This window comes from Salvelinus fontinalis, chromosome 31 (assembly GCF_029448725.1).
Source record: "Salvelinus fontinalis isolate EN_2023a chromosome 31, ASM2944872v1, whole genome shotgun sequence".
NCBI lineage: Eukaryota > Metazoa > Chordata > Actinopteri > Salmoniformes > Salmonidae > Salvelinus > Salvelinus fontinalis.
In genome coordinates, this window is record NC_074695.1 from 28882676 (window position 1) to 28896774 (window position 14099).

The window sequence follows — 14099 nt, forward strand, 5'->3', positions numbered from 1 at the left end:
TTACAGCCTTATTCTAAAATTGATTAAAAAAAATTTCCCACAATCTACACACAATACCCCATAATGACAAAGCAAAAATAGGTTTTTAGACGTGCTTCTACACCTGCATTCTAGCTGTTTGGGGTTTTAGGCTGGGTTTCTGTACAGCACTTCGAGATATTATCTGATGTACGAAGGGCTATATAAAATAAAATTGATTGATTGATTGATTGATTGATTTCTGAAAATGTATATACAGTGCCTTGCAAAAGTATTCATCCCCCTTGGCATTTTTCTTATTTTGTTGCATTACAACCTGTAATTTAAATAGATTTTTATTTGGATTTCATGTAATGGACATACACAAAATAGTCCAAATTGGTGAAGTGAAATTTAAAAAAAATACTTTTTTCAAAAAATTATTGAAGAAAACAACAACTGAAAAGTGGTGCGTGCATATGTATTCACCCCCTTTGGAGTTTCTGTTCATAGGACCACTTTAAGACGTACACTCCAGAGAGCTGGGCTTTACAGAAGAGTGGCCAGAAAAAAAGCCATTGCTTAAATAAAAAAACAATCAAACACGTTTGGTGTTCGCCAAAAGGCATGTGGGAGACTCCCCAAACATATGGAAGAAGGTACTCTGGTCAGATGAGCCAAAAATTGTCCATCAAGGAAAACGCTATGTCTGGCGCTAACCCAACACCTCTCATAACCCCGATGTTACGCACGCCTCTAAAAAGAGGGAACACAACTCCCTGCTGCAACTCAACTCTCCGTGAAGCGAAAGAGGTATGGACCGTAGGTGCGAGAAAGGACGACAAAGGCAGAATTTACCGTTACTAGGATTTATTTCCTACACAGTAATATGGGGAAAAGGGGCTGGATGGAACCAAAGGAAAGAAAGTAAATATCAAAGCTCCCCCTCTCCTATCTAACCTGCCTACCCACTTAACTTACCTATCTTAGCACCACCTGGTGCCCTAACCAAAAAACCCGAGAACAACATCCCCACAGTGAAGCATGGTGTTGGCAGCATCATGCTGTGGGGATGTTTTTCATCGGCAGGAACTGGGAAACTGGGCAGAATTGAAGGAGTGGTGGATGGCGCTAAATACAGGGAAATTATTGAGGGAAAACTGTTTCAGTCTTTCAGAGATTTTAGACTGAGACAGAGGTTCACCTTATATTTTGCATCTTCAAAGTGGTAGGCATGTTGTGTAAATCAAATGACAAAACCCCCACAAAATATTATTTAATTCCAGATTGTAAGGCAACAAAATAGGAAAAATGCCAAGGGGAGTGAATACTTTTGCAAGCCTCTGTATAAAAAAGTTAATGTAAATATCTCATTTACATAAGTATTCAGAGCTTTACTCACTAATTTGTTGAAGCACCTTTGGCAGCGATTACAGCCTTGAGTCTTATTGGGTATGATGCGACAAGCTTGGCACACCTGTATTTGGGGAGCTTCTCCTATTCTTCTCTGCAGATCCTCTCAAGCTGTGTCTGGTTGGATGGCACAGCTATTTTCAGGTCTCTCCAGAGATGTTCGATCGGGTTCAAGTCTGGGCTCTGGCTGGGCCACTCAAGGACATCTAGAGAATTGTCCCGAAGTCACTCATGCGTTGTCTTTGCTGTGTGCTCAGGGTCGTTGTCCTGTTGGAAGGTGAACCTTCGCCCCAGTCTGAGGTCCTGAGCGCTTTGGAGCACGTTTCCATCAAGGATCTCTCTGTGCTTTACCTCGATCCTGACTAGTCTCCCAGTCCCTGCCGCTGAAAAACATCCCCACAACATGATGCTGCCACCACCATGCTTCACCGTAGGGATGGTGCCAGGTTTCCTCCAGACGTGACAATTGGCATTCAGGAAAAAGTCTTTAGGTGCCTTTTGGCAAACTCCAAGCGGGCTGTCATGTGCCTTTTACTGAGGATTGTCTTCCGTCTGGCCACTCTACCATAAAGGCCTGATTGGTGGAGTGCTGCAGAGATGGTTGTCAGGTGGGAAGGTTCTCCCATATTCACAGAGCAACTCTGGAGCTCTGTCAGAGTGACCATCGGGTTCTTGGTCACCTCCCTGACTAAGGCCCTTCTCCCCTGATTGCTCAGTGCGGCAAGCTCTAGGATGAGTCTTGGTGGTTCCAAACTTCTTCCATTGAAGAATGATAAAGGCCAATGTGTTCTTGGGGACCTTCAATGCTGCAGAAATGTTTTGGTACCTTTCCCCAGATCTGTGCCTTGACACAATTCTGTCTCGGAGCTCTACGGACAATTCCTTCGACCTCTTGGCTTGGTTTTTGCTTTGACATGCACTGTCAACAGTGGGACCTTATATAGACAGGTGTGTGCCTTTCCAAATCCTGTCCAATCAATTGAATTTGTCTCAGGTGAACTCCAATCAAGTTGTAGAAACGTCTCAAGAATGATCAGTGGAAACAGGATGCACTTGATCTCAAAAGCAAAGTCTGAATACTTATGTAAATGAGGTATCTGTTTCATTTTTTTTTATACATTTGCTAACATTTCTAAAAACATGTTTTTGCTTCGTCATTATGGGGTATTGTGTGTAGATTGATGAGGAAAAACAATTATTTAATACATTTTAGGATAAGGCTGTAACGTAACAAAATGAATACTTGCACTTTAGATGATTTGTGTGTCTGTTTGCCTTCTCAGTGCGTGTCTAAAATAGCAGACAGTGATTCCTACCAGACCTTGGGTCAACAAACATATTGAGAACCATTGGACGCTAAAATCCTCAAGTGTTCCATTGCTGTCATGCCCAATGATTATACCGACCAGTGCCCCCGACAAATACCTAAACGCAATCCGGCTAAAAGACTGCAAGCTGGAGTCATGTCAAAGTGGGTCAAGACTAAGAGAGGATGCCGCACGGTTGCAAAGAGCCATGTCTCACCTTCGGGTATTCTCATTATTGTAGGCCGACATTTCGATTAATGGACTATTTCAGTTACCGTGTAAGGACTCTGAACACGTTTTCAATTTTATTAGAATTTCAGACTACATTGAATTACAACAGATAGATTTTTTTTTTTTTTTTTTAAATAAGCAGAATTGAAACTTTATAGCCTGCTATATCTGACATGAATTTAGCCTAACATTTAAATTCAGATGACATTATGTAAAGAATATTTGACAGCCTAAACGTATTGCACACTTATGAATCTAATATTCTCAGCCGCATGTCCCTCTCCCTCTTGCTCCACTCTCGGTGTTCTTCAGGCTGGTTCTGGGGCCCCCTGACAGCTACTCAGGCTAAACAAGTTCTGATTAAAGCTCCAGAGGGGACTTTCCTCTTGCGGGACAGCTCCTACCAGGGCTACCTCCTCACCCTGTCTGTGAAGACCAGCCTTGGCCCACACACCTCCGCATAGAGCATGGAATTGGCATGTTTGACTCAGTTCCTGGAATGTTTGGCATGGCCACAAATGCGGAGGTTTGAGGGGGCTGTAGATCTGGTGCAGCACTATGCCTTGACTTATAAGCATCTGGCCAGTCAAAAGGAGAGACTCAGGGCTCAAAAGGAAACAGGAGTGGCAAACCCTTCGCACCCTGTAGAGAGAACTCTGCAGCTCAAGCTCATCCGCCCCTCCATAAAGTCTCCCCTAGTCTCCAGCACCTTTGCCGCTTTACTATTAACCAGCATTCTCGCTGTCACCAGGACTTACGCTTACCAGGGTGGCTACATGACTTCTTGCTGGAATACCCTTTTGTGCTGTAGGAAATGTTCATCTGATGTTTTGATATTCCTGAATTAGACTTTAATTGGACATCAATGATCAGTGTCCTAATGTAGTGTTGAAAATTGGCTCTCAGCGGTATACATGCTGGTTCCTAGATGATCATTTAGCAAATGTCTCCGGGCCATGGATCGTCACAGGAGACTTCGGGTTATGGATCATCACAGGAGGTCTGGAGCGTAGAGCTGGCACAACGCGTCCTGGACAAATGACCACCTTTGCACGGCAAGTGCGGGGAGATGGCACAAGACGCACTGGGCTGTGAGGGCGCACTGGAGACACAGTGCGTAGAACCGGCGCAGGATGTACTGGACCCTGGAGGCGTACTGCAGACCAGCAGCGCTGAGCCGGCACAACCCGTCCTGGACAGATACCCACTTTAGCACGACAAGTGCGGGAAGCTGGCACAGAACGCACCAGGCTGTGGAGGCGCACTGAAAACATGGTGCGTAGAACCGGAAAACATGGCACCTGAACGGTGACCAACTCCACACGGTGAGTACAGGGAGTTGGTTCTGGTTCCCACCTTGGCTCTGCCAACCACCCCATGTGCCCCCTCTATTTTTTTTTTGAGGCTGCCTCTCGGGCTTCCGTCGTGGCCGCGAACCCCGGTGTCGTCGTTGTTGCTCCTTCGCTGCCTCCGTCTGCTTCCATGGAAGGCGATCCTTTCCGGCCAGGATTTCCTCCCATGTCCAGGATCCCTTCCCGTCCAATATATCCACGCTGCTTGGTCCGTTGTTGGTGGGATCTTCTGTAACGATCGTTGTTTGAAGGATTGGACCATGGTGCAGTGTGGAAGGCGTTCATCATTTCTATTAATATGAACCAACAACAAAACAATAAAGAGTAACAAAATGAAACGTACAGCTTTGTAGCGCTAACAAGCAACAATACAAAAACAAGATCCCACAAACAACAGGTGGGAAAAGGCTGCCTAAATATGATCCCAAATCAGAGACAACGAAAGACAGCTCTGATTGGGAACCATAGCAGGCCAACATAGAAATATACAAACTAGAGTACCCACCCTAGTCACACCCTGACCTAACCAAAATAGAGAATAAAAAGGCTCTCTAAGGTCAGGGCGTGACACTTTATAAATAAATTGGATTGAATTTGATTGATGATGGATTCCAGACCATCATCTTGCCTTAGTTGTCTTATAGTGGACATGTCTTTATGCTGCAAAGGTGGCTGATCTGAGTGTCCTATCCATTCCCATTTTCTCTGAATCCTGCAATGTAACTTGGTCATTATCAAGGTTGTGTAGTTTCAGCTGATTACACTTTTAGTTGTTTTTTAAGACTGTCATTGTGTCACTCAATTTCAGGTATAAATTGGGGTTCCTTTATAGATCTTCGAGATGCTGAAATAACCATCTCTTGAAATGAGCAAAAATACTTCCAAAAATCCTCCTACACCTCCTTATTTACAGTGTAAATGAGCCGCTTATGGTATTTGCAACCATTTGGCAGAGCCATTGGGATATTGCATTGATCTGTTTTCATGTGTGACAGAAGCTAAAGTAAAACATTTTTTTTTTTAGATAAGCCATAGAAATGTGATATTTTATAACTGCCTATTTTATAACTGTTTCTGTATCTGCCACTTCTCTTTCTAGGAAAATAAAGACAGGGGAAATGCAGTGCTCTTTGAGGAAACCATAGAAACGGAGAGAGAGTGTGTGTTGCAGGGAGTGGGGGGAGTTTTTTTTTATACCTTTCCCAGAATGATTAAGCCTGTTTCTGTTTGACTCCAGTTCAACCACAGACTCTGAGAAGTGTCTCAGATTTTTCCTTTAATTTCAAGGTGGACATTCATTGATTATTGTACAAAAACAATCTACCCCTCGTAGCTTACATGCTGCCAATGACTGGAACGAACTGCAAAAATCTCTGAAGCGGGAGACTCATATCTCCCTCACTAGCTTTAAGCACCAGCTGTCAGAGCAGCTCACAGATCACTGCACCTGTACATAGCCCATCTGTCTATCTACCTACCTCATCCCCATACTGTATTTATTTATTTATCTTGCTCCTTTGCACCCCAGTATCTCTACTTGCACATTCATCTTCTGCACATCATCATTCCAGTGTGTAATTGCTATATTGTAATTACTTCGCCACCATGGCCTATTTATTGCCTTAAATCCCTTATCTTAACTCCCTTACCTAATTTGCACTCACTGTATATAGACTTTTTGTTTTCTTTGTTCTACTGTATTATTGACTGTATGTTTTGTTTATTCCATGTGTAACTCTGTGTTGTTGTATGTGTCGAATTGCTATGCTTTATCTTGGCCAGGTCGCAGTTGCAAATGAGAACTTGTTCTCAACCAGCCTACCTGGTTAAATAAAGGTGAAATAAAAAAACACCATTGCAGAAAGATGCTGTGAGTGTGCACAGAGAAGGTTGGGGCTTATGCTGTAGTAATATGGCATTTCACTAATGCAGAGGTGTGTATGTGTCTGTGTGTGTATTTGTTGAGCCGATTGAATGACTCAGTTCTTGGAATGAGGATTCCTGGAGGCTGCTGCACAACTCACCCACACCGGATTCCCACTCAAAGACCCAACTACAGAAAGAGAGAGAAATAGACAGAAAGAGATGTGGTGGGTTAAGATAATTTTGAACAATGACTTTTCATGCCTTTTTTCACAATAATTTGCCATATTCATTCTTGTCTCATCAAACATCTTTATTACAGTTGTTTATAGCTTTACTACACATTCTTATCTACTGCTTACTTACCAGTAAGTGACTTAGAGGACCCTGTCCTTAAACAAAACACTGTGAATTATTGAAATAGCAGGTATGATTAATGTAAACACATTTATTTTTTAAATTATAGATTGAATAAACACATCTCTTTTTTTCAGAGTTCATGCTCTTACTCTGCTGTAGATAGGCTCTTTATAACTGCCCAAATAATCAAAATGTTCTAGGTTCAAATCACGAATAAACATCAGAGCAACCAGTCGATGTACAGTAAATGCCCATGCCTTAATGTAGGTTTACATAGACCCACAAGTACAAAGATGATTTCATCTCCCAAGCACCAACATGAGTAGAGGTCTCCCACCAGTACAAACTTTCTCAGTGCCAAATATGATTGCTCTTTACTTTGTCCATCCTCTCCATACCTGAGCAAGGACTCATCTTTTTTTTAACGTTTACCATAAGTCACCATGGTCTACTTAGTCTATGGTTCACACTGTACATGTTTGTTTCCCCCCCAATTTGACCAAGCGTGGTCCATTATCTGCCCTGGGCCTTCTCTCATTGTGTCTGCCTGCAGTTCTTGGTATTGAACTTCGTATTGAACTGGCTGCCTATGTGCCAGACATAGTCATCTGTTTACATGAGCTATGTTTTCGAGGGCCTAGTGAGGGGAAGGGATTTGTGGTGCAGAGCCCAATGGAGAGGGAGGGAGAGGAAGCGGAAAATAGTTGCTCTGAGAAAAAATGTAATTGCAATTCCATCTGTCTATATTCATGGAAGGAGGGGAATGCTGTAAGTCAACCCTCTCACTGCACGGACTACCTCTTCCTCCATACAATAGGCCTACTAAAATACCAAAGAGTATTTGGTAAATTGATATGACAGTCCTTAATAAATGGTGTACAGTATGAGTTTGGCGACACGTACCGACGCATCAGGTGCATAGCACTCAGCTTCTGTCTGTTCCAGAGACGCTTCATTGGCTGCATTCCTCCGTCTCCCATTCCCTGCTTTCGTGAATTGGTTTGTCAATCAAAGGGCTATTATGTTTTCTTCCTGGTTAGCTGCAAAGTGAAAGAGGAGTAACGTTCGGTGAGTTCATTACAACCACTTTCCTGATTAAGGTAAATTGGACAAATAATTTAGAGCTAGCAATATGGTTATCCGCAGTGGTACTCTTCTAAGACACTTGCAATACGCCAAAGTGAAAAATAAATTGAGCTGCGTAATCCAAAAGCTGTGCTACCAGGTTGGTCTGTGACAACGTTAACTGGAGCTGTTCAATTCAGCAAGCTAAACACACGATGCATGACATTGCTTGCGTAGCAACTTTAACACATTTAATACAGCTAGTTAACTTACTAGGTTACCAAAAGCCCGTTTTGGCCACCCAAGGCCATCATACAACCAAGTGTAGTGGTGACCAGCATATTTGATGTATGCTATTCACGTGCGTCGGCCTGGGTGCTGCGCACATTCGCTAAATCTGAATCTTTTAAAATTATTTGTAATAATTTAGCTAGAAATTTGAATATTAGTTTGCTAAAGCTAAATCAGATAATCCAACATGAGCAGAATTTTACCCGAGCTCACACATGTGAATAATATGGACATTGTTGTGTGGACCACATGACTACTAGGTATAAATGTAGGACATATCCAAAAATGTGACTTCTATTATGGGTCATGCTCTCTACTATTACCGTTTCATGTGGAAACGGTGGCTAGAAAGCAGATTAGAGGCTTGCCATCATAGCTAGCTGTTAGTGAAACTATTTACTCTGTGCACTTTGATCTATCTGTATCAAATTTGGGTGAAGATTTCTCTGCCATTTTTTTCCTCTTTCTCGTATGCCTAACCATGTGATTTCTACTTGTTTTGTCTTTTGGCCCACTCAGGCATATTTCACACTGATTAGTGAAAGGGGAGAGACCATGTGGAAGTCACATGAGCGACAAGGATGAGGAAAAAACAACTGGGAGAGGACTGCTACCGCCTAACTTCTCAATCCGACTGGGGATTTGCTGCTTCCGAAGCTTGGCTGGGACAGCCTAGCAGCCCCTGACTCAACCTCTACCCACACATATGCAATGAACAGCACTACTCAGCCCCCTGCCCCCATAGACAGGGATGTGGCAGTCAGCTCTGTGTTGGTACCATTCTTCCTGATCACCTTCATCGGGATAGCTGCAGCTGTGGTGAGTGGCTAACAGGAACATCACATGTTGGCCTACAGTGATACAGTTAAGAAGTACTACTTTGATGAGCTAAAGCTTTTGATTTAATAACCTTTAAAATGACCACATAACAACTCCTGCATTTTATTTGAACCAGCTAAACTAGTCATCTGTTTTATTGCAGGTGCTGTATGTGCGCAAGAAGAGAAGGTAACTTCCTTTTATTCTCTTCCTTATTGCTCTCAGCAGGTGTATGGTTACTTATTAAAGCTACATTATGTAACTTTTTGGGTGACCTGGCCAAATTCACATAGAAATGATTGTTATAGATCTTTCATTCTCCTTGAAAGCCAGTCTGAGGTAGATCTGGGCGCTATTTCTATGCTTCCCAGAAGTTTAGTTTTTGTGTCTTTTGCTTTTGATACTGTACACCAGCGTCAAACAGCTGAAAATAAAATATTTTTGCTTATGGAAAATATATTTCAGAGCGGTTTAGATGGTACAAGGATTCTCGACACAATGTCTGCTTGTTTTTTCACATAAACTGAAATTAGGCAAACTATTATAATTTTAACAAACAGAAAATGGTGGAGTGATTTATGCATAGTGCACCTTTTAAATTGGCCAACTCCTTTTGAACAATACACAGAAATCTTACAATAATGTCAAAAAATTGTCTTCTTTCATTGGTCACCATGTCACGGTATACTCCTTTCCTATTGTGTGTTTCAGAATTGACAGGCTCCGGCACCAGTTGCTTCCAGTCTATACTTACGACCCCTCTGAAGAATTACATGAAGTTGAACAGGAAATGCTGTGGAAAGAGGAAGATACTAAGGTATGATTTCACCCTCGTCTTTGTCTATGAATCAATTGATAGGCTACAGTAACATCTGAGATCCTTTCCTATGTGGCACTTTTATAAACACTAGATGGCAACTTTGGCCATGTATAAATAAAGGCCTTTTTATGTAATGTAGTAATATCAAATGGAGCTGCTTTGTGCTTCATCTTTGTAAAAAAATAAAAGATCAGTTCTGAAAGTGGAGCTGTAGGATAATCAGTGCTGCCTTTTAAAAATATTTTATGAATGACGATATCAACGAATGTAGACATTTGAGAACTTGGTCAACTGGATAAGTGTGTCTGCTAATGACTAAAATGTAAAGGTAGGTTTATTTTGCAGAGATGCGGTACGACTATGTACCCTCGCTTATATGTGAATAATAGTTCGGAGCATCCTGACCGCGCGTCGGATGCCTTTCTATCTAACTCTCCCAGAGAGTCTTGTCACCCGACTTGATATCACTTTACGTTTCTGCTCGGTATAAATTGCGTGTCGGCCGCGTGGGGAAAACTCCCCTAGCTGGATCTGTTGGAGCTTGAGCTGTCGTTTCCAACTCTGGTGTAAGTCAATTCAGCTTTAGGCACACCTTGTGGGTCACTTAAGATATTTGCACACAGTGTTTATTTCAAATGCATGCCATATACAACAGTAATGAAGAAGAACTCAGGCGACAGTCAGATTATCTGAAATCTAGTATGTGACTTTGTGTCTGCAGGTGGTGAAGGGTTGGGCACGATCATACCAGCAACAACGTCCCCTGTTGATGAAAGATACCCATGCATGAGTGTGTTGGAGCAGGACATAGATCTGTGACATCAAACAGATTAGTGGAGTTAACCCTTGAGATGCCAGATTTGTCAGTCATTCAACATAAAGGGGTTTTAGGAAAAGCATGGAGAACAGCCTGTCATGCATTCCGCATCATGCTTCTCCTCAGTCATCATCATCTCTGTTGGAGCATTTACTTTGTACAGCGTCAGCCTCTAAGCTAAGAGGAGGTTGGTTATTATGTGATTGTGAACCTCTGATGCCATGCCCCTGTGCCCGAAAGCTGTGGCATACCCTAAACCACGACATGTTGGCTAACTACTAGTGGACATTTATTTATTTGAGATTATTTATTCAATTTTTTTTAATTTTTTTAAATTTTATTTTATACTGTTTGTCATAATGTGGGCGTTACTGAAACTAAGATGGTGCCATCCATCCAAACTAGACACTGGTGTTACATTTGCCTTAAATGTCTATTGTTTTAAGTAGTAATATACCAGTGAGATTTGCAAAGCCTTGACCTTGGGTGGGATGCTTACGGTTGTACTACTAGCTTTAGTGGTGTAAAATTAGGTTACTATGTCCCTCACTATTCAATGTAATAGAAGTTACACAGAAGGTATGCAATCAATCAATTTGAGTTCTTAAGTTGCTGTTTTGTTTCCCTGTTTGTGGCACTTTGCATGCCATTATGAAAGCAACCAAAAGAATACCTCCTCCTCGTCATCATACAGATACTGTATGTAATGATGAAAAGGTGGTGAAATCAGAAGGAGGATGTATAGAGAGAGAAGAGATGGCAAATGAATCTAACTAGTCAACCAACCTCCCCCTACCCCACCCACTCCTCCACTATTTAGCTGTGACTACTGCCCTAAAAATGTCCTGTTGGGAAGACGGGGCACCAGGAGGATTGTTCTTCTAGCAGAATAATCTATTTCGAAGACTGCCATAGGCCTGACTGTATACAGTACTCAGGAAACCTTAGCCACCCATATCTTTAAAGAAATAAGTGACCAGTGATTCATCCTTGAATTATATGTGCTCTAAGTTACCCTCTTTTCCTCCTTGCATTTGTGAATGTCATGTATTCAGGATGAGAAGGATGAAGGCTTCCATTGAAATCAATCATCTTATCAGCACATGTATCGTATGTTGGAATCCACTTGATAATAATTTAAACATGGCTATATACACTGTGTACAAAGCATTAACAACACCTTCCTAATATTGAGTTGCACCTTCTCAGAACAGCCTCAATTCGCCGGGGCATGGACTCTGCAATGTGTCGCAAGCGTTTCACCGGGATGCTGGCCCATGTTGACTCCAATGCTTCCCACAGTTGTGTCAAGTTGGCTGGATGTCTTTTGGGTGGTAGACCATTCTTGATATACACGGGAAACTGTTGAGTGTGAAGAACTCAGCAGCGCTGCAGTTCTTGACACACTGGTGCGCCTGGCACCTACTACCATACCCCATTCAAAGGCACTTAAATCTTTTGTCTTGTCCATTCACCCTATGAATGGCACACATCCACAATCCATATCTCAAGGCTTAAAAATCCTTCTTTAACCTGTCTCCTTCCCCTCATCTACACGAATTGAAGTGGATTTAACAAGTGACATCAATAAGGGATCGTAGCATTCACCTAGTCAGTCGATGTCATGGAAAGAGCAGGTGTTCATAATGTTTTGTACACGCATTGTAGATCAGGTATTTCCAGTTATTTTAATGTGGAATTGAAACTTGACATGATTAGTTGACTTTCTCCTGAATGCGAACTGCTACATATTACTCTCCACTATTTATAAAGTCTATGACTTAATTCCCATGCACATTAAACATATACAGTTGAAGTCAGAAGTTTACATACACCTCAGCCAAATGCATTTAAATTCAGTTTTTCACAATTCCTGACATTTAATCGTAGTAAAAATTTCCTGTTTTAGGTCCGTTAGGATCACCACTTTTATTTTAAGAATGTGAAATGTCAGAATAATAGTAGAATGATTTATTTCAGCTTTTATTCCTTTCATCAGATTCCCAGTGGGTCAGAAGTTTACATACACTCAATTAGTATTTGGTAGCATTGCCTTTTAAATTGTTTAACTTGAGTCAAATGTTTTGGCTAGCCTTCTACAAGCTTCCCACAATAAATTGGGTGAATTTTGGCCCATTCTTCCTGACAGAGCTGGTGTAACTGAGTTGGGTTTGTAGGCCTCCTTGCTCACACACGCTTCTTCAGTTCTGCCCAAAAATGTTCTATAGGATTGAGGGCAGGGCTTTGTGATGGCCACTCCATCTTTGTTGTCCTTAAGCCATTTTGCCACAACTTTGGAAATATGCTTGAAGTCATTGTCAATTTGGAAGACCCATTTGCGACCAAGCTTTAACTTCCTGACTGTTTTGAGATGCTTCAATATATCCACATAATTTTCCATCCTCATGATTACATCTATTTTGTGAAGTGTACCAGTCCCTCCTGCAGCAAAGCACCCCCACAACATGATGCTGCCACCCCCGTGCTTCACGGTTGGGATGGTGTTCTTCAGCTTGCAAGCCACCCCCTTTTTCTTCCAAACATAACGATGGTCATTATGGCCAAACAGTTCTATTTTTGTTTCATCAGACCAGAGGACATTTCTCCAAGAAGTAAGATCTTTGTCCCCATGTGCAGTTACAAACCATAGTCTGTCTTTTTTATGGCGGTTTTGGAGCAGTGGCTTCTTCCTTGCTGATTGGCCTTTCAGGTTTTGTCGCTATAGGACTCGTTTTACTGTGGATATAGATACTTTTGTACCTGTTTCCTCCTTTGCTGTGGTTCTGGGATTGATTTGCACTTTTCGCACTAAAGTACGTTCATCTCTAGAAGACAGCGTCTCCTTCCTGGGCGGTATGACGGCTGCGTGGTCCCATGGTGTTTTATACTTGCGTACTATTGTTTGTACAGTTGAATGTGGTATCCTCAGGCGTCTGGAAATTGCTCCCAAGGATGAACCAGACTTGTGGAGGTCTACAATTTTTTTTCTAGGGTCTTGGCTGATTTCTTTTGATTTTCCCATGATGTCAAGTGAAGAGGCACTGAGTTTGAAGGTAGTCTTTGAAATACATCCACAGGTACACCTCCAATTGACTCATGATGTCAAGTAGCCTATCAGAAACTTCTAAAGCCATTACATAATTTTCTGGAATTTTCCAAGCTTTTTAAATGCACAGTCAACTTAGTGTATGTAAACTTCTCAACCACTGGAATTGTGATACAGTGAATTATAAGTGAAATAATCTGTAAACAATTGTTGGAAAAATTTATTGTCATGCACAAAGTAGATGTCCTAACCGACTTGCCAAAACTATAGTTTGTTAACAAGAAATTTGTGGAGTGGTTGAAAAGTGAGTTTTATGACTCCAACCTATGTGTATGTAAACTTCTGAATTCAACTGTAATAATGTATTTGATTAAAAAGCATTGCACTGTTCCAAACATGGCAAACCTGCTTACTATAAACAGTTTCTTTGGGGAATTGCAGTGGTGAATTCTGAAGAAATCCAGGATATAAACTACTGATGAAAATACATTTTTATGTAATTTTGACTTATCAAGGTTTCACACACTTGTTAAAAGACTGAATATTTCTGTTGCTTGATTGTACTGTCCATGAAGTAAACTTGAATATATCTTAGAGTGAAATTATGGACTTTTTATGGATGGTCTGGATGTAAAGGAAAAATAAAATGGAAAGAGGAGTACCTATCCAGGCTTTGTAATAATTTGATAACGTCAGTGACAATCGGGAGAAACTGGGAAAGAGCTGCAATAAGCCAAGGATAAACTGTGTAATAGAT

The 14099-nt window shown here is 41.6% G+C and overlaps 1 protein-coding gene across 1 annotated transcript; it reads left to right on the plus strand.

The window, feature by feature from the left end:
• Positions 1–7401: 7401 nt before the first annotated feature.
• Positions 7402–14007, plus strand: LOC129829995 (small integral membrane protein 29-like). The gene is given in 6 exon segments (XM_055892096.1): positions 7402–7584; positions 8360–8439; positions 8442–8659; positions 8823–8848; positions 9371–9476; positions 10201–14007. Coding segments are annotated over 5 exon segments (450 nt in total). The 5' UTR covers positions 7402–7584; positions 8360–8408; the 3' UTR covers positions 10270–14007.
• Positions 14008–14099: the final 92 nt, after the last annotated feature.